This window comes from Triturus cristatus, chromosome 10 (genome assembly GCF_964204655.1).
Source record: "Triturus cristatus chromosome 10, aTriCri1.1, whole genome shotgun sequence".
Lineage (NCBI taxonomy): Eukaryota > Metazoa > Chordata > Amphibia > Caudata > Salamandridae > Triturus > Triturus cristatus.
In genome coordinates, this window is record NC_140593.1 from 515,488,369 (window position 1) to 515,509,540 (window position 21,172).

At 42.3% G+C, this 21,172-nt stretch overlaps 1 protein-coding gene across 7 annotated transcripts in view; it reads right to left on the reverse strand.

Moving 5' to 3' along the window:
* Positions 1-841: 841 nt before the first annotated feature.
* RBM33 (RNA binding motif protein 33) overlaps positions 842-21,172 on the reverse strand; it is a 594,498-nt gene continuing 574,167 nt past the window's right edge. For all 7 annotated transcript variants that reach the window (XR_014970135.1, XR_014970134.1, XR_014970136.1 and 4 more), the window contains one exon: positions 842-5,188. Coding sequence is in view for 4 of the 7 variants with exons in the window: in XM_085631975.1 (XP_085488101.1) it covers positions 5,140-5,188 (49 nt within the window). In the remaining 3 variants the exon portion in view is untranslated. The remainder of the gene's footprint in view (positions 5,189-21,172) is intronic.

A 21,172-nucleotide genomic window follows, 5' to 3' on the forward strand; every position in this document is an offset into this window, starting at 1 on the left:
GCTGACAAAAAACGTATAGACATGAGGACATATGTTATACAAACAATTTCAAAAGCTCATCAACATCCTCTGCTCACCCAGCTCCCTGTACCTTCAATAAGCTCTAATTATGTTAGTGCTCAAAAGCAGCGGGACGTTTCTGGTGTGCGTCTCATCAAGCCAAACTAAATACATTAAATCCAGATCAATACATGATCTATTTATTCATGAAATTGCTTTTGCTTAGATGTTGTAGATTATTTTTTAAATATGACCTGTGAGAAACGGAAGAATCAAAGCTTAGTCTTTCAAAATGAATTGTCATCAATGTGCAAAAAGGATGTTCCATACATAGTTATGAATTATATTTTCGAACTACTCTATTTTAGATAATGTGCAAAAATATTTGGTCTACACCTTACTTGTTCACTGTGTCCTTATGAAGATCTGAGGTTCCGGAAATTTCATCAATGTAGCATTTTATCTAACCAAAAGTCAAAAATGGCAAAGAACAGTAACAGATATTCCTATAAATAACTTGGAATAAATTGTCTGCACAAAAAGTGTCAAAATGTAACTCCTTTGGTGTAGTCATGCCTATTGTGTGAGATTAGCATTTGAGGCACAAACTTTAGTCAAAAACAATCTAGAAATTTCGGTACAGAATGACCACATCACTAAGGTAAAGAACATATATAAAAAATTACATTTTCTTCAAAGTTGAACACTTGTTTAAGGAAGTAGCAAATCAAACAAAAAACACTTAAATGCATATTATAATCTCTGCAGCCCCCTGCCAGAAACTCAAATTTGTATTGTGCTTTTGGTTCTATGAAAAAATACACAGGTCTGGATACATGTATTTACTTACTACTGTCTTTATAAAAAAAAATGCAAGGAATACACAAAAACACATTAACAAGTATGGAGCTGTAGCCACTGAACATTTGTAGGACGCCAAATGGTAAGCAGGAGGTCACTGTAGTTAAAGCGTATACCATACAACATCTTTTAATTTAAAAGTTCTGTATTCATTACTGTACATTATATGCATTTCTGCATTCTGCATTTCATTTTAAATGCATGATATAGAAAGAATAGAGATAATGGTTGCCCCGGATCTTCAGAATAAACAGCCTAAAGTTCAGTTTTGTATCTGCGAAGAGCTTGAATTCTAGTTTTCTTACTAACCTTTGTTTCTCTGAGAGGGCACACAAGTGCAACAATATATCTACCTCCTCGTGTTTAACATACAATGACATTTAAAAGATCATTATGTCAAATAATAACAACTGTTACTGACACGTGCAAAAAACCTCTCAAAACATTTATTCTACTGTGTAGCTTTATCATGCCGATTAATTATTCGGCACATAATTGAAGTGCAAAGAGTCAGAAAATAGGTAAAAATACAGATATACACTGTATTCTCAAACAAACACAGTAATAAGTAAGTCTACTGAACTGTGGAAGATATGTTGTTTAACTGTGTACAAATAGAGTGTGATATTTCCTTCACATTCTCTATAAAAAATTAGCTGCACACAAACACACAGCATTGATAAGCTAGTTTTTTCAGGCATCACAGTCTTCCACTAGAACTCTCAAACACAAATGCTCAACTCCAACATAAACTGGGTTCAACATTCAGCTCTTCTTTTTGGAGTTTTTAAAGTTATTGCTTGCTCTGGGGATGCCAGTACAGGCAAGACCTAATCATTCTGCAACATACTTCTATTCTGAATTGAACTACTTGAAGAAACTTCAAATGACAGTAAACAATCTGTATTGCTAAGGTGCATCAGCTTTGCCTATGTACTTAACCTCAACATCAAAACAACGATAGATGCCATTAATAAACACATTTACAGAATGTGCAAAAGTGGTATCACTAGAAACAACCTTCTTCTGTGTGTCACTTGTGCTTACAGTTTATATTCAACTATGGTTCATTTCATCCCAAGAAAATATTAACACAACTTGGTTGTGCCCAAATCACTCTACTAATTTAGAGGTTCAAGGTTTAAGGCTTTTGTGTGATGCTTTTGATCATTCTGCAGTCTTGCACGGTAAAGAGGCTATAGAAGGGGGCTACCTAAATTTTAATAATGAGCAGCAACTGTGCACTATCACCAGCATTTGCCTACCACTAGGTGTAATCAATGAGCAACATACATATTTACGTCTCTGCCACTGGATCTCTATTGACAAACTCTGGATAAAATCTTGTGCATTCTTTATAAACATGAACAAAGACTCCGACAACCTCAAAATGTTTTATACAAGACACAAAACAGATACTTTGTTTAGTAACACCACAGGAAAACTAGAGCACAATTTTCCTTTCCGAAGAATAACACTATGTTTTACTACCTAAGTTGTATTGTGTAGTAGTTAGTAACTGCTGCCAAAATGTGGCTTATGAATTAAGAAATGGACAGTGAGCACATTGAATGCACCCTTATAAGGACAAGATATATTTCTTACACCAAGTCACTTGCACTAGCTTCATACTCGGAGAAGCAAAGATGAAATTTGTGGGATATGACCCCTTTACAAGCTGAAAGGTAACACCACATAACGCCAATGACTTAGATCTTTTCTCAGTTTCTTTTAAGCTTACACAACATGCAGAGGGTTGCTACTATACCTCAATGATCCTACATCTTGGTAGCAGCACCAGTGTACACTTCTGAAAGCAAACATTCAAGACACCATTTCTACCAAGAGAACAAGTCCAACAATCGTTCTGCAAATATCATAAAAAGTGAAACATCCTTACTGCCTCACTATTCCATTATGAATGATATTCATTTCAAGAGTGTTTGGCTATCCACACGCTTCTTTACATACAACAAAAAGGAAAATTCTACTCTCTCCCTTGGTGTGCGCGCACACATGGGGGAATATGAAGGGTCTCAGACTATTCCCATTTGAGTGTGTTCACTTCACTGTGGAGAAGTTCTCAGTATTCACTGCCATTCTTGCATTTTTTCCAAAACAAACTTAGCAATAATAGTAGATCAGGAAATGTTCCTGCTTCCATAAGTACATAGTCTGCATAAGCAAAAAACAGTCCAGAAACTGAAATGCACCTGAGGAAAATGTAATACATCTCATCTTGTCACATATCCAAGATGATGCCTAATTCCAGATACTTCAACTGATTGCTCATTGAAACTTGTTTTTTCTGCTTTCCCTCTAAATATCAAAAGTCTCTTTCCTGTCAGTAACCCAATAAGTACGTACATTGTGAGAAGCCTGCAATTTATGGCATAAGAATACCCAAACATGTAGGAACTATTACAGAAATGACTTGATACCGAGTCACCTCAACATTTCAAGTACAATTTGTGAACTTATATTTTCAAGAAGGGGCACTATAAAAGACTTTTGGGCACAATGGATCATATGCACTAGTTGGATGGAATAAGGAAATGGGCACTGGAGAAAAAGCTTACAGTGCACAGTAGAACGGCAAGTCTCATAACTAAACATCTGGCTAGCCCTATAGTTAATATCCACAAAGCCATACAGCATGACTTTGTGCACCAAAAGCTGTAGAGCTCACTTTAAATTCAAAGACTCTCCTATGACTAATCCAGGCTCTTCACCTGAAACATCTGTACACTTTTCACAACAATAACCAGCAAACACTTTCCTTAAAACCACAATTTCCTGTGCTTTCTCAAACGCTATCTCAAAATGGTATTGCAAGCTTTAGAAAAACAGAACAAACCTTAATAGACACTGCAAAAAGCACAGACAGACAACATAATGTTACACTTGGAATGCAACAGTATGTGCTTATTTGAGGAAATTGTCAGATGTGAAATATGATTAAGGACTCTTCAAACATACCTTTACCACACAAGAGAAGTAGTAGTAGAATAAACCAAAACTGACAAGCAAGATATATCTAAATTGAACATTCTTCTTTCAACAATTTTACTGGGGGCAACCGCAAAGTGTCCTCTAAAACACTCTCCGACTGCTTCTGTGAAATGAGAAGTCGAAAACTAAACATTAACCAGATTACTATGGGTTTCACAAACCAAATGAGTAGTTAAAACATAACTGTACTAAGAGGAGAAAGCTTATCAAAATCTATAGGCAGATTAAAAACTGCCCCAACATATAAATCTAGGACGTAAGTGTAAAGACTCTGCACCTGTCTCTTGATTGCATGGAAGAAAATATTCACATAATTTCTTTGTTCCAATTACGCACCATAATTTGAGTATCTTACAGCTATTTTCATTATGGTTTTTATACCAATTCAATAAATCAAAAAACGAGCTCAAAAAAAGGCAACCCTGGTAGTAGACATATTATCAACAAGGACATCCCCACCTCTATTATGCACTAGAACAGACCTTTTGCTGTAAATTCACTAAATATGAAATATTTAAACAGCTAACATTATTCTTATCTGTACATCAATGAGTTTGAAGAGAAAAAAATGAAGTTTTACCATTTTTACATTTAAACAAATATAAAAGCAAATACAAAGCTTAGGCTTTTGAAAAACAGACCAACTTGAAGTGTCTCTAGAGGAGTCAAGTTAAGGTAAAAAATGGACAACTGAAGCCAAGTAAGGTCCGCTCAAAAGTCTTTTGCCATATATTTGTAATATTAAACAGTTTGGTAATTGGGGCTATCCTTTGCCACAGGGAGGATGGCCACCACTGCTGGGAATAACTCAGCAGAAGGATAAATCCAACATTAGTTACCTATCTTGTGACTATGTAATCCGTTTCAGAAATACTTTGGCATCTAGATAAAAATCCGGGAATGAAGATAAGAGAGCAACCATTATCAATTATTCTTACTATGAATAATTTTTTTCTTTTTACATTTTGCGATGCAACTTCTCTGTTCACAGTTTTGTCCACTGCGATGACAGTATGTATCTTGATGGTGCCATAATGCACTTTATGCATTAAAGACGTAGTCCCATGTCGTTACAAAAAAATAATCCGAGATTCCACTGCTCAGCTTTAAGTTCAGCTCAAGAAACATGTTCTGCTGCTTCAAGTGGTTTCAACGAATTCTAGGTCAGTACAGCAGACCAAAGATCTCAGGCCATGTTGAGTTATTCACTTTCATTCCTTCTTTATGTTATTTACTGACTCTACAGTCAGTGGGGTCCAGAAAACTCTATTCAGCCAAGAGCAGAACATTAATGTGAGACAGATCTATCATATGCCTGTAAAAAAAAGGGAAAGATTAAACAATGAACTTAAATGCTGCATAAAATCCAGAACTTCAAAACTTGAACAACTCAGTATTAAAATACACCGAAAAGTAGTCTTTAAAAACAGCAACATATCAACTTAATGTGCATACCATTGTTTTGCTTCTGAATCCATGTACATTAGAAAAAAAGAAAATGCACTGTCTACTAAATTCTGTAACCTTGACTCTTACTCAGTCATAATCTTGACTCTTACTCACTTCTTTATTTTAACAAGGGTCATGTTTTGTAAGATGCTAAATACTTTTAAAAACCTACATTTTAAACAATGGTACACAGAGGCTAGAGTGCATGTTCCTTCAGAATTTGTGGTCCTGTCCTCACAGGTTGCATATCTTCCACACTGGAAAACAAAAGAGCCTAATGAAAGTATAGTTGTTTCCATTCAACTGAGTTTTCCTTACTCTGGCATCTGCCTTTTCCTATACCCTTCTAGACAGAACAGGTCTTGCAGAAGACACTAGAATTGAAGAGGAATTATAAATTAAATGTTGCGCAGATTATTCAACTCGAGTCAGTTTTTCAGTGTGTGCTTTGCATGGCCTTTTTGCAGTGGCAGACCATGAGCACTTTTTTCGGTCAGAGTCGATACTTTGGATCAGGTGTTAGAGTACTCGATGTCCGAGGCTTTTGTGCGGGCTGAATGGTAGCAGACTCTGAATCAGAATTGGACTCAGAATCATGGATGGATAGTGATTGCTCTTGTGCTGTCGAAGCTTCCTCGTCTTCCTCCTGTTGTCGACCGAAGATGTCTGGTACATTGTTCACTTGCCTACACTGCATTTCTTGGCTTCGAGCATGTCGATCTCGAAGAGTCTTTTTTTATCTAAAAGACTTGAAGGCCTCACAGCTTTCCTCTCGGTAATCGGGTGAGAGGCATAGGTTTCAAACGGAGTACTGGTCGGTATGGAGTGACAATCCAGACAGAAGCAAACTGAGTTCGTTCCATTAGGAGGTCGTTTTCAGAGGGACAGTTAATGGAGAAAGGAATGCCCAGCTGGGCTTGGCCCGTGGGCTGAAGATGCTAGTCGAGGACCCACTACGCAGCAGGGTGAATTCTCAGATGCAACAAAACTACAAGAGACAATACCGTGGCGTGGAGATCTACTAGACAACTGTAGGGAGCCTGAAGGACTCTCGAACCAGAGCGCTGGAGATTACATCCGAAGCAGTTGACGGGAAAAAACAATCAGAAGATGGCATCAATGACCATGGACAGTATTACCAAGAGGAGTCGTCACATAGCCTAGTGACTTGAAGAAACCTTCTTGGAACAAAAACAACTTGTAATCATGCGAGAGCAACACTAGATGGTGGACTTATGCAAAGCATGTGTATCTACAGCACACATGCCTCGAACAAGGGTTCATTCACTACCTTCTCGAAAAGGGAGGAGTCCCAAGTTTCACTAGCTTGACTTAACTCTTCCCAGGCTTGGGCCTGGAGGATAGCTTTGCGCTTACGTAATGCCAGCTTATAGTCCTGCCTACTAGCAGCTACCTGTCTCTGGAGACCCATTTCAGATCAAACTTTAATAACCTCAATCCTTTTCGAAACATTTAGGGTCTTGCCTGCTTGCTTGAGTGACAGGGGAGGTCAGAAATTTCCTAGCCATATTAGCAATACCTCTAAAGGTTCGCAGAATATCCCTGTCAGGAGCTGCTGCATCAAGGCGGATGGTTAACTCCTGGGACACCAGGGTGATAAAAGGTGCCTTAAAAGGAGCTGGACTGACCTGTGCCTAGTTTATATGTCTTCCTAGGTCCACAATGGTGAGCTCAATACCACACCCTCCCCTTGTACGGTTGGTGTCACCATAACCTTCCCTTTTCAGGACAAGGGGGTTGTGATCGCTGAAGGGGCTAAGGGTGATATCAAAGTTAACAATATGCATGAACGGAGGGGCCGAGATAAAAATAAAGTCTAAGACAGAACCACAACCCCTCCCCTTAAAGGGAGGAGCAACACTAGGATTCGGTGAACTGACCAGTATTTCCAGTGCAAATACCAGATTATAAGAGGCTAAAATCTCGCCCAGTTCTTGTCCTTCTTTAGAGTGAACAAAGTGAAGCCCCTCAAATAGCATGCACCTTGGCCTAGTATCATCTGGCAGTAGGGGACAGTCACAGAGATGGCAGTTAAAGTACCCCATAAGCACAGTCATCCCTTGTCCCAACACCACCTGCCATATTTCCTAAGCACATTTAGGGCCGTCCTCAGGATACTTGAGATCTCATCAAGGCTTCGTTTGTCATTGTAAAATTTTACCAACCAAAATAGGGGCTCCTGTAGAAAATCGCTTCAGCCCCTGCACTATCCTTGAATTCTTAACCATATTAAGAGGCTGTCCACACAATTCTACGAACAGGAAGATAATCATGCCTCCTTTGGCCCTACCAGACGTTGTGCGCAGCGCTGGAAGGAAATATGTCTTTTAGCCTTCCAGGAAGAACCTGTTGTGCACCTTCCAAGTTTCCTGTAGACACATGATCCGTAAGGAAGTTACAAACTTGACCCATGTAGGATCAGAAAATCTAGTGGAGAGTCCCGCAATTTTTCACAACACAATCCTCAGGGCCGTAGGATTTTGAGCTGGGGTACCCAGTCTGACGTGCCTTGAGCAGGATCTACAGAAAGGGACACAGTAATAACTAGGCCTAAATTAGGTACGAGAGAGAAAAGGAGGGGGAATATAGGTGCCAGTTAGTCACAAGATTCAAAGCTACTAAGGGGAGCAAAACGATTCGACACACATTCTGGCACAGTCCCATCACACTGCGTCTGCCAATCTAGTTGTCCATCTGGACGATCAACCCTCTGTGGTTTATAGAAAACTCTAATGGGAGAACAACAATGCACTGCTAGTTATTTGGCCTAGTAAGGGGTAGGGATGCTAGAACATGAAACACCATCTCAGTTATTAAATATGACCACCACAGAGTCTCCAGACCTTATAATCACGACCCACCCAACTGACTTTAAGGTCATAATAATAGCATCAGAGATACGTCCTCCACCAGTACTGTGATGCAAGAACCTGTGGGTCATTATGTTCCTTAGCTCGGGATAAGTCTCAATAGAAGAACTTGTTAAATTGGGGACATTCCCCAGAACAACGTGGGGGGGGGGGGGGGGGGGTCGCCTCAGGAGGCAGATCGAGAATATCTGGAGGATGCAAAGGCCTAGTCGGGCCATAGAGAAAATGAGGCACAGTGACACGTGGATAGCTACTGGCCACGTCACCTTAGTAGAATTCCCATCAACTCTACTGGGCTTTTGGAGCGCCCCTGATGGGGCGGGAAAACCATGAAGTTTGCCTAACATCACCTGGAGCATAAACCTCCGTTTCAACTTGGACATGGGCGGGGGTCTGCTTTACCTGAGGCACCCTCGCCTCAGAGGTGTGAGAAAGAATTTTCAGCATGCTGGCTTCTAGGGAAGTTAACCTAGCCAGTATAGGATCTAACTTGGCTGACAGTACCTCAGAGACCATGTTAATTAGGTCCTGAATGCACGAGCACCCCCCCTGCTTGATCGGGCAGAAGGGGACTGCCCGGGGCACCCCAAATATGATAGAATTCACTGGATTTAATCTGTGCTGTCTACTACATGAGTTCTGGGAGGGACAAGTGGAGTGGGAAGGAGTCCAAGAAGGGGGCCATCATCCCCTTTCCAGTAAACAAACTGGTAGCTGAAATGGGAACCGCAGGCACCCCTCCATCCCTCTCACCTCCCCCCTCCACATAGGCCCGCCATCCTCCCAAAAACACCCCTGGTGAGGAGTGGCTAGATCTAGAATACAAGGGGCTTTTTTCCCAGTTAGTGATAACCTTCTTTCCACAAGTTAGATTTCTTTTGAGACTACTAAAACAGCCCTGGTAAAAGATACTTCCATTGTGGCTACTCACTGGGTTTTGGCGGCAGAGAAGCTTTAGCCACAGTATTTTTTCTTTTGCCCACGGTTAGTACTCAAGGCACCTACTCAGGCTAGGTAACAACCAAGGTGCAAGACATGCCTTCAGTGGTACAAGCCAACTCTGATCTGCGTCCCGGGCCTGATTAAGTTGAATACGAACTACCCACTTCACCTCTGCAAGGACTTGCCAACACCTTTTAATAAAACTACCTTGCGGCCCTCAAGTCCCAGGCCAGGCCCACAAAGTCCACCATAGGAAGATCCCTCTTCTACAAATATTCTTGGTCAGTTTGCTGCTGGTCTATGACTTAGCCTCCCAGAGCGATTTGAGCTAGACAATCACCTACTTGTGCATGTTTACTGGAGGAAGAAAGTGTCCATTAATACACTGTCCTGGTGCTTGCAGTGAGGTATTAACTGTGTGGAAGCTGGTGCGCATGCCAAGTAAAGGATAAACAACTCCCTTCATATGCCGTTTTTTTTTCTTTTAAAAGTCAGCAGCAATAAAAGCTTTTCAAGGCTGGTCTAGCAAAATAGTGCCTTGACTCAAATATGTTGTTGATTGTCGAGACCTATTCACTTTTACGGCATTCACGGTATCAACAGGTTTATCCTTAAGTTCTTTAACAGAGATTTAGGGTATCGCAATACTTTTCGCAATTTTGATGGTTTCATCAATCAAGGGGTTCCTAGAACTAATACCGTTTGTCTAATTAGTTTATCCTTTCAGTGACGCACAAACTGATCTCCTATAAGTTGGTCAGTAAAATTTGTCAAATTGACATTCAGCAGTCAGCCTGCGTAGCACTGAGATAAAGGCATCAACATCTTCCTCTGAATCTCGTTTAAAGAATTTAACACCATCAAACTAGGTTGTTTGTCAAAACGCAACTTGAGTTTGCCAACTGCTCGAGAGAACTCGTTCCCGACTTCTTCCTCATTTTGTGGTAGACCTGTCAGATGCTTGTAAATGGACCTCCCTTCAAACCCTATTGAATGTAATAAAAATGTTTGCTTTAAGTTCTAAATCTTGAGGCACCAATAGCCTCTAGTGACGTCCCAAAAGCACTGTTGCCAATAAAAACAAGCATTGGCATAGCTAATAGGTCTCGCCTTTGGGACCTTATAAGTGTTTAGCCATGCAACAGTTGCATAACTAAATACTTATAAGTTCCCAAAAGCGACACCTATTGGCTATGCCAAGCAGCCGCAAAAGTGACCGCGATCAAACATCAAAGCGGCTGCGAAAGTGAAAGTAATCGCGGTAAAGCATGGCGCGCGCGCACATTCACTGTAGCTCTAGGCTGGCCTGGTAGCACTTTTTGGAGCCCTCTCAATAAGTCCCGCCAGACCAGCACATGCGCTGGGTCAGGCAATACCTAAAAAGTGGCGCATCTAAAGCAGCAAAGGGTGAGTTTCAGTCTTCAACAAACAAGAATTACCGTTTTAGATGTGGAAATTCTCCACATGCTAAAGGTAGTAGGTGTCCGGCTGCTAATGTAATGTGCAATTACTGAAACAAATTGGGCATTTTGCTAAAGTGTGCCTTAAGAGAATTGTTTTTCAAAAAAATCCATAGCATGAGTTGTCGAGTCTGATTCAGATACAGAGTGTATAGGTATGCGTGATATGGTGCTTGTGGTAAGAGATGAAATGGCTACCTAATCAGGTCAAACTTGTGATCCTGGTTTGTGTGTCCATCCCGTAATAGAAATTCAAGAGGGAGACAAAACTGTGAAATTGTTGGTGGATTCAGGAGCTAGGACCACCATGATCACTCATCGTTTGTTTACTGATACATGGGGGTTCAGGGTGTTACTTTCACCAGACATTTCTCCTTTTCGTTTGAAAGACGTAAATTTGATCCCATTGGTTATTTTGATGATGTGTTAGAATTCAAAGTGAGGAAGATCAGAGGTAAAATCTAAGTGGAACTTAAAGGTGTAAATATTTTAGGCTGATTTTTATCAAGGCTTATTTGAAATGGTGTTTAAGCCAGGTGCCAAAGAACAGGTATTAGTGGCTGACTGAGGATGCCGACAGATTGAAGTAAAACATTTCCCACTGTATTTGGTAATTCCTTGGGTAATATTTCTGGTTTCAAGCACAAACCCAAGGTAAAAGAAGGTGCAGTGCCTATCAAGCACAAGCTTAAAGATTTTCCCTTTAGTATCAGAGAGGATCTGGAAAAAGAACTCGGGTCTCTGTATGAAAAGGGAAATATCGACTCAGCAGAATCTTCCCTTTGGCTGTCACCTTTAGTGGTGGCACGTAAAAGGTGTGGTCAGCTGCGTGTTTGTGTTGATCTATGTTCTATTGAAAATAAGATTAGAGTGGATGTGTGCAGGCAGCAGAGGGGCTCCTGTGTGTTTGCCCCCTGTTACAATGTAGCTAACATGTAGTAATAAACCTACCTACCTTCTCGGATATGATGTGTCCTGACATATTTACTATGCATAAGTGACCTTTCAACCTGTAATGTATGTAAAAGGACGTATTGCAACAGTTGCCAGGGAGATATGACCTTGGGTAAAAATTCTGGGTTAGTACGCAAACATACTTTGTCTGAGAACACTCAGAAGTAAGGTACTTTGATTGGGAGTGCATGTATTTGGCTGGCTTTGTAAGGATGTTATCGTTATGAGGAAAGCCACTCTGTGTTAAGAACTGTAGTTGGGAATTTTGTTGTGGTTCAAATAGTGGACTTGTAGGTCGTGTTGAGAGACTGTGTAGATTCCATGCTAGTATTGGAGGTGTACGTGGTGGAATGACTCTTTTTAATCCTTCCATGAAGGCTTTGATTACAGGAATGGGAATAAGTGACTGGTGTTTCCCGTTTTGGAAAAAGGCTGCTAAATGTAGGAATATTGAGGTGTATGCTAACTGTGACTTTTGTAAGTGCAACAGGTAGCATATTAGCGGTTTCTCTATGAGAGAAAATGGGTTAATATGCTGTGTTGCACAGTAATGTACAAAACCTTTCCATTTTGCTGCATAGTAAGCCCTAGTGGTAGGTCTCCTTGTCTCGGAGAATAGCCATACATTAGTCAGGTAGACTGGAGGTATCCAATTTCTATGACCTCAGGAGCCAGATTGCAAGATTGAGCTGTTGAGGATTGGGATATCTCACCCTGCCCTTGCTGTGTGTGAGAAGATTTGGATAATTGGGTAGTTTCTTGTGAGGTACTAAGGAATGCTCGAGTAGTGTTGTTTACCATGCTTGGCTGACAAGCCCAGATGGGTGCGATCAGAATTAGGGTAATTGAAGTCTGTCTGAGTTTCCTTACCCTGGAAAATATGAGTGTGAGAGCAGGAAAAGCATATGCAAATATCACGGACCTGTTCATCCATAGAGAATTGCACAAGGATTGTGGGTGACTATGTCTGGATGCAAAGCTTGGCATTTTGCGTGTTCCACGGTTATGAAAAGGGCTTTTTTGGGGGTTCCCCATCGGTGGAGGTATCATTGTAGTAATGGACTGTGTTTTCCCACTCGTGAGCCTGTTAAGAGTGTCCTGCTTAGGATATCCAGAGTTGAGTTGTCCTCCCCTGGCATGTACTGTGCTAGGGGGTATATGTTGTGATGGTTTGCCCACATCCATATCTTTTGTGCCAGGTGGGATAATTGTATGGAATGGGTTCCCCCTTGTTTCCAAATGCAATACATTGTAGTCATATTGTCTGTGCATAGGACTGTCATCCCCGCTGTGCTCATTAGAAACACTTTGAGAGGCATTGCAATGGCTAGTAGTTCTAACATGTTGATGTGTAGACCTTGTTGTTGTGCTGTCCAGTGTCCCTGAACCATAATGTCCTTCATATGAGTTCTGTATCTCAAAAGTGATGCATCGGTTCGGGTTATCTGCGGGACTGAATGTTTAAAAGCTCTCCCTGTTAGTATGTTTGGAGTGTTCCACCACAATAGAGTCTGATGGACCTTTGGTGAAATCAACACTAGATCTTCCATGTTACCCCCCCCGCTTGTGATCAGTGAAGATGCTAATCACTTCTGGAGGGGTCTCCAGTGTAGGCGAGCATTGGGCATTAATGTTATGCAAGATGCCATCATTCCTAGTAGGCTCATCAGTGTTTTGAGTGGTAGGTGACAATGTGACTGAAAAAGATCCAGTTGGCTCTGAGGTGAGTCTACTGCATAAATTGCTGCGGCCCTCTACTATCACCCCCTGGCCTTGAGTGGTTTTAGTAGTTTGAGTCTTTTGTTTCTTTGGCGCCGGTGGCTTGTCCTTAGAAACAGTATATGGCTTAGCAGCCCTTGAGCTGTTTAGAAGGGTGTCTGTGCTGTTTTTTAGCCCTTGGATCCAAAGTCTGTTGGTCTGTTCACTCAAGGCCGAGTGTTTCTTCGGTTCCGATGCCTGTTTGAGGGCCTGCTTGGTTCTCTTCCGGGACGATGTGTATTTTGGTCCCGAATGAAGCCTTGGTGTCGAAGGCACGGTCAGAGCGAAGTTGCGTTTTGTTGCCGGCAGCATTCCTGAACCATCAGACTGTGGAGCACCATGGCAGGGTAGTGGTAGTGAGTGTAGTATTTTCTTTGCACGGGGGCTAACAGTGCTCACAATGCATAGCGTCGTCTTGGTCTTTGGCCCAGAGACCGTAGTAGCACCAGCGATGTGGGCTGTACCGGAGCATGTTCATATACTAACGTGGAGTTGGACGTGGTGTAGTGTGGGGTGGCTATGACCATTCTGCCTCCTGTTGGCGCACTTGCCTCACTGTCCCTGTCACTGTTGAAGTTGACTACTACCTTGGCTGCCTGCTCTTTGGTGTGTGCAAAGGTGTCCGGGTAGTAGGGTGGATGCGAGTCTACAGCACTACATACCACGAACGGATGCTTTCAGGTAAAGTAACATTCCATTTGAGGCGTGTGTGGTTGTAGATAGACAGGCTTTGCATAGACTTTAAAGCAGTCCTCCTCAGAAGCAGTGGCTAACCTGTGGGTGGGTGCAGTTGTTTGCAAAAGCATCCGTAGTACTGCCTGACCCACATCAGCTTGTTGGTGTGGCTAGAACATCCACACAATAATGTTTAGTGAAAGTGTGTGGTGTAGACCATGCAGCTGCTTTACATGTGTCAGATATTGGAATGTTCCCTAGGAAAGCCTTAGACGTATCTTTCTTTCGAGTAGAGTGTGCTGTAGGCGGTGCGGTAGATGACTTTTCGCTTTAGCATGACATGTTTGAATGCACTTAACTATCCATCTGGCAATAAATAGTTGCTTAGTGATTCTTAACGTTGTAGTCTGATCAATGTAGTACACGAGGGCTCTTTTGATATCTGATGTATGGAAAGCCCTCTATGTAGCCGAGTCTGGATGAGAGGAAAGAATGGTAGCTCAACTGACTGATTTGAATTTGGGCTTGGTTCAGAGGACCACCCGGTCTCTGTGGAGCTGTAAGAAGGGTTCTTCCAAGGTTAATGCCTGGAACTCATTAACAAGTCTGAGTGAGGTAATAGCAATTAACAATGTCTTCTTCCAAGAGAGAAATTGAAGGGGCAAATATGCAGAGGCTCAAATGGACGGCCCAAAAGTCATGTAAGAACAATGTTAAGATTCCAAGAGAGTGCAGGTGGAACCTGTGGTGGAATCACTCTTTTAAAACCTTCTAGGAAGGCTTTAATGACTGGTTTTTTGAATAAAGAAACATGTTGCCTATTTTGAGGATAGGCAGCTACTGTGGCAAGATATAACCTAATGGATGCGAATGCTAGCCTAAATACGAGTTGTAAATGAAGCAAGTAACAGAAATGTTCTGTGCTGTGGCATTAAAAGGCAAAAACAACAGTTGATGGACAGAATGCAGAACAATGTCGTACATTCACCCCAGTACAGAGATCTGGGCCTAAATCCATCGTTTTTTTGCTCACCATGCCATTCTAGTTTGAACCCAGCCTTATGCAATTTTAGGTCCTCCCTGGACTGGAAAAAAGCATCCTAGGACCGGCTGATGAGGGTTATGAACCCGAAACCAGTCCCAAGATGCTTGTTTCTGGTCCAGGGAAGACATGGTTTGGCAGTTCGGGCTGGACTGTTCCCATGAGGCACAGGGTCAGACTGATTTCCATGTGGCCATATCTGAACTGGGGTGGTGGAGTGAGCTAAAGAATGATGATGGATTAAACCCAGATCAGTTGACTGGGGGTGAGTGTTTGATTAGCTCAAGCGCTCCGTCCATCATCCCCTTTGGTATCGCTGTGGCATTAAAAGGATCAATTTGTTTTTAGTGACAATAGCATACACATCTTCTCCATTTAGCTGCGTAGCCTGCTCAAGTGGTAGGTCTAAGGTCTTCTTTAAGAATGGTCATACATTCAGGTGCCAAAGAGAGGTAACCAAGTTCTATGACCTCAGGAGCAAGATTGGCAGGTTGAGACTTATTTGGTTGTCTAATTTTTCCATGGTTCTGAGTGAAAAGGTACAGCCTGTTGGGGAGCTTAACATGGGGAATTATAGAGAGGCCCAGTAATGGTGTGAACCAGGGCTGATGGTTCCATGTGGGAGCTACTAGTATTAGCGTGAAAGATCTTTGCCTGACCTTCCGGACAAGAAATGCAAGGAGAGAGAGGGGAGGAAAAGCATAGGCAAATATCTGACAAATTCATCCATAGTGCATTACTGCTGGATAGTGGGTGTCGGAACCTGGAGGGGAAGTTTGGGCATTTGCCGTTGTGCGCAGTTGTGAACAGATCAATTTGATGGAACCCCAACTGTTAAAGTATGGGAGGAGGACTTGCGGGTGGATTTCCCACTCCTGGACATTCTGCGGCATCCTGCTAAGGAGGTCTGCTAGCAGATGAATGTTGTGATGGAGAACCAAGCGCCAAATGTTCTGAGGTAGGTGAGGTCATTGTGAAGAACGTGTCCCATCTTGTTTCTGTAGGTAATCCATGTCTGTCAAATTGTCTGACTGGACTAGGACAACCTTAGTGAGGTAGGAAGACTTTCAATGCTAGGCAAACAGCTTGAAGAAATAGATAGTTGATGTGAAGACCCAGGTGTTTGGTCTCCCAAAGACACTGTACTGCAAGTTCCTGCAAGTTTGCACCCCATCACGTGACTGATGTATCCGTTGCATTAGTGATGTGGCAAACAGGGTTGAGGAATGGCTGTCCCTGTAATAGATTGTTGGTGTTCCACCACTACGGAGAGTGATGAGTGTGTCGGTCTAGCAGCACTAGATCTTCTCAATTACCCTGTGACTGAGACCACTGTTGAGCTAAGTATTCCTGCAATGGTTGCATGGTGCATGAGTTGCTATGGCAATGCAGGAGGCCATCATACCCAAAAGAGATACAACTGTTTTGACGGCGTGTTGGCTCAGCACTGAGGGTCGCGTAGGCACCGGCTGGCGTTCCAAGACCGGAATGCTTCATGCAGAAGATTTCGGCTTTGTTTTTTTGGCGCAGAGCCCAAAGGCGGGGTGTCCTAAACAGTTGCCTAGTGCCGACAACAGCTGGATGGCAGTGGTGGACCAAGGCCCTCAGTATGAAATTTTAGAGGAGCTGACTGTTTTTTGCGCTCATCAAAATCGTGTTGAGCGGTAGGGGGTACCGTACTCACAAACTGCTGAGCAGGCTTAAGTCCTGTATCTCCAGGTCCACCTCAAGGTCGGATCAGGAACTGCCCTTCACTGAGAATGCCTTTTACTCCTCAACCAATGGTTGAGGGTGTTGCTCTTTCTTATTGACAACGTCATGATCGAAAAGGTCTGGCGTGTCCTCTATGCTCCTACTTGACAACTCGAGCCAACGTGCCCAACGGTCTCGAAGAGTTTTCTTGGAGCAGGAGTGCCTGCGTCACAATCCGATTCACGATATTCTGGTTACAGGCAAAGATTGCAGACCTGGTGTAAGTGGGTACTATGTGTAGCAGCGAAGACAATAACGGATGGACGCCTATTCCATTACCAGCAGGGCCTTCTTAGAAAACGCAATGGAAAAGGTCCGGAAAATAATGGAGTCGATGCTCATGCGTATTATCACGAAGAGTAGTCACTCTAACTTGTGACTTGACAGACTTCTTCGAAGAAAAAGCAACCTGCATACATCTGGGCCCACTACAAGATGGCAGGTGTATGCAAAACATGTGCATCTACAGTCACACATGCCTTGAACAAAATGTTATCCCTGGTGCCCAAGAGGTCATTTTATGTTTCTAGAAGAGGCTGCAAGGAGGTGTAGTGCCCTTGGATCTCCTCTACCAGGGCTCCCAAAAAGTATGAAGAAAGCTGAAAAGAGGCACCCCTCGTGCCACTGTGCCCCCGTTCACTCCGTTTCTATTTTAACTATTATCAAAAAGAAAATACATATATTCTTAGTGACCAGAGGGGACTTTTTTTCCATAGTGAGAAAGATCAGAGGCTAATGGCCCCTGATATGCTTCCCAGGGGACCGGGAGAGCAAGTGCTGGGTATAAGGCAGAGGGAGAAATACCTTGTGGAAGGATGCAAAGCTCCCTATTCCACTTCACTTTGGTCCATTAAAAAAAAAAGAAGAATCTGGGTGCTGAGGGAAATTTCATATCCCCCCGGAGAATGGAAAAACTGTCATGGGTATGGGGTACGGATGTGGAATTCCTATAGCCCAACGCCCAGGACATACTTTTTAGGGTCAAGAACAGCAATTTGTCATGTTTATTTTGTCCTTGTGACAAGTAGACCCAAACCCCCGCAGCACAAACCCTTTGGCTGCTGGATTACAGTGTCACATTATGAATCAGGAAAAGGCATTGTCTGCATTTAAGGTGGTATTTGTGTCCATTTGTTAATGCTGTTCAAACTTGTATGTATAGTTCATAAATATAAAGTCTTTACTAATAGGGCGAGTGCTCTAAGGAAAAGTTGCAAGGTTAGACTGCACTACTGACAGTGGTTCCAGTATAAAAATGTGTACAAACGTTTTCAGTTGAACAGTATGAAGCTACAAAATAATGCTTCCAGGAGGCTCTCTAATTAGATGCAAATATATGCAAAAGCTTGAAAGTAAGATTGAGGATTCTCTGCCTCCAAAATGAAATATTCATTAAAAAAAAAATGCTACTTGAAAAAAAAGGTTTTACTAAACTACTGTGTAATTTTAAGGACCATTTCTTTGAAGCATCATTAGCATCATTTAGTAAAATGTGTTAATGCATGCTAGTATTTAAAAAAAATACTCATGTGGAAAATCAGTGTAAACAGTGTCAACAAAATTATAGGAAATATGAAAATAAGCAAACATTGTCAAAGCCTTAGGTGCACTCATGGTATACATCCTTGCATTAGTGCAGATTTACAGCTTTCATGAATTCACAAGAACTTACAGAAGTAGGTCAGGAAACCATACTCCTAGAACAGATTAGTTTACTGCATCTTAGCATGATCAAATATGCATTTGTAGATTTGCTTATGCGAAAATTGTTGAGTGGTAACAAGTCCATTTTCCCGCCAACCCCTTTTCACCCCCAACCCTGGAACAAGTTTTACTTCTGCTCTTGTCAGGAGTACATTTCTAGCCTCTCTCTGTATTGGAAAACAGAGATTCGCTGATGAAAACACATACAAGTTAGTAAGTTTGCACAGACTCAAAAGGGCATTCTGAAAATGAAATGGGGCACTATTGCTTACCACTACCCCAAGTCCCAGTATGTAGATCTGCAGAAAGGTGTCAATATAGGGGACCTGCTAGAATTTAAACCTTACTATGGTATGAGCGTTAGCATAATCAAAGAGGCTATTATCAGAGGTCTCATATAATGAGATTGCTGCCATAATCTGTCGCTGCACTACATAGCATCAAAAGGACAAGTCTATTTTTTACAGGATAAGTAGATTTATGAAGCAAAGTGTCCCATGGACAAGTAGATATTTTATTAAATTCCACACACCTGATGGGGATTTGAAGCTCTGCTTAAAGCCAGCTTTTCCCACTAACACATTACTAGTGTCTTGGGGATTTCCCCATTCGCGAAAGGGTACATGAGGGGGGAGGTAAGTAACCCCAACCCAGATCTTCCCACACAGTGGAAGAAAAAAAAATCTTAGTGGTGTGTGCTGCATTGCTAGATTGTCACGAATGGTAGCTTGCTCCCATAACAGTGTTTGTCGGACCTCCCACCCCACCCCCACCTTAGGGTGGCCATAGGGAAGGCATGGGCTACTGGACCACATCTGTGGGTGGTGGGTTGTTTGCTTCTACTGCTCTGGGGTATGGCCTATTATGGCTCTGCAAACTGGGCCAAGTACTACTATTTCACGGAAGAATGGAATGGAAGAAAACGTATAAAGCTCATTATGCCAAGGCGTCAAAGCACTTCATCACTTGACTCTCTGTGGTAGCGATGGCAAGTAGTCACAGGCTTCTCAGGGATACTAGATTAGTAGCACAGAGGCTCTACGGTCAACACCACATAAGCAGTACAATAAGAACTATCCAGCCTAGTGCTTCTTTTTTTAAAAGACAGGCATTATATTTTACATAGAGGCACAACACTACACACTACAATAATAAGCTAGATAGCAGATACTCGGGTGGGAGTAACGTACCACAGGTGGGGCCCCTGCTTGGCACTGCTTCTGCACCTCTCCATCCATTCTTATGAACCTGGAGTTGAGGCATTGAGGTCGTCAGCTCAGGTGCAGCACTCCATTAAATCTCCTACTGTAGTAATTTCACAGGATAATGAGCCTGTATATTTTTTCAATCGTTCCTTCTCCTTGGGAGCACAGAGCCGGAACTGGCCTTCTGAGGGTGGGTGGGTTTACTGGTGATGTGCAGGACCAACCCTGCGCAGGTGTTGTGCCTGCAGGCTGCCAGTCAAAGGAATGTCAGCAATAAATTGTCATTATCTGGGAAAGCAACCTTATATGATTAGCCCGGTCCAAGGTCTTTCAAAAGGAGCCCATAGATTTGTGTCACTCTGGTTCAGTCAAGCACTCAAACAATGCAAATCGAACTTCTCCAGGATATATGCACACAACCAGGCTCACTGGATCTCGGTACCAGGATTTCAGGTTCATCAATAGCATAACCTCTTTAGGTGAATGGACAAGAAGCCTGGGATTCACATGACACAGGTAAAAAGGCCTTGTCATACTATAATCACTATAAAACACAGGATGCAGCAAACAATGGCTGGACGTGTGCATCTCTGATAAGGAAACAAAATGGATACTTAAAAGGGTGAGTAGTTTTGTAGCTTGAAGAGTTTCCTGGATTCATATGATGTGCATTATTCCATCATCTAGAGGTTGGATCCATAATCTTTCTTGATGGTTTTCTTTTTTTTTTGTGGGCTCCGTTGACGCCCATTTGGTGGTATGCGCAACCCTTGTGTGACGTCAGATGGCACCCCAGAAGTTCCTGTCCATAGTTGCCATCTTTAGATACTTTTTTTTATGCTTTTTTGTTTTTATTTCAGGTTCCTCTTTTATTATTTCCCACCTGGTTGCTTGAACTCACATTTCTGGGGAGGCAGGTGGGGCGGATGTGAATCCAGAAAACTCCAAGCTGCGAAACTACTCTTACTGACAAGTAACAATTTCGTTTTGCAGCATGTATCCTTTTCTGGATTCACATGATGTGCATTAGATTATATAGCGGTATCCCATTCCTTCAACTGGATGGGTTGAAATCAGGAAGTGTTAGCAAACAGGTGATGTAATACCCTCTGTCCCACCTGTGCTTCCTTGTTCAGTTGAAAGTCCACACAATGTTTTGCAAAGGTGTGTGGTGATGCCTATGTAGGTGCTGTGCAATTTTTGTTAATGGGAACATTTGCTGAAAATGCTATTGTTGAGTCCGACCTGGGGCAAACGGGTAGGGTTTTTCCCACTTTGAATTAGCAAGTCTGTTTGATTTCCACGATCCATCTCGCAATAGTTTCTTTAGTTACTGGTGAACCTTTGCTTACTCTGGCAAAGGAGGCAAACAATTGGTTTCCTTTACAAAACTCTTTTGTTTCCTGTAGATAGTACATTAAAGCCCTCTTCACATTTAATGTGTGGAGGGCTCTTTAGGTCTGTGTC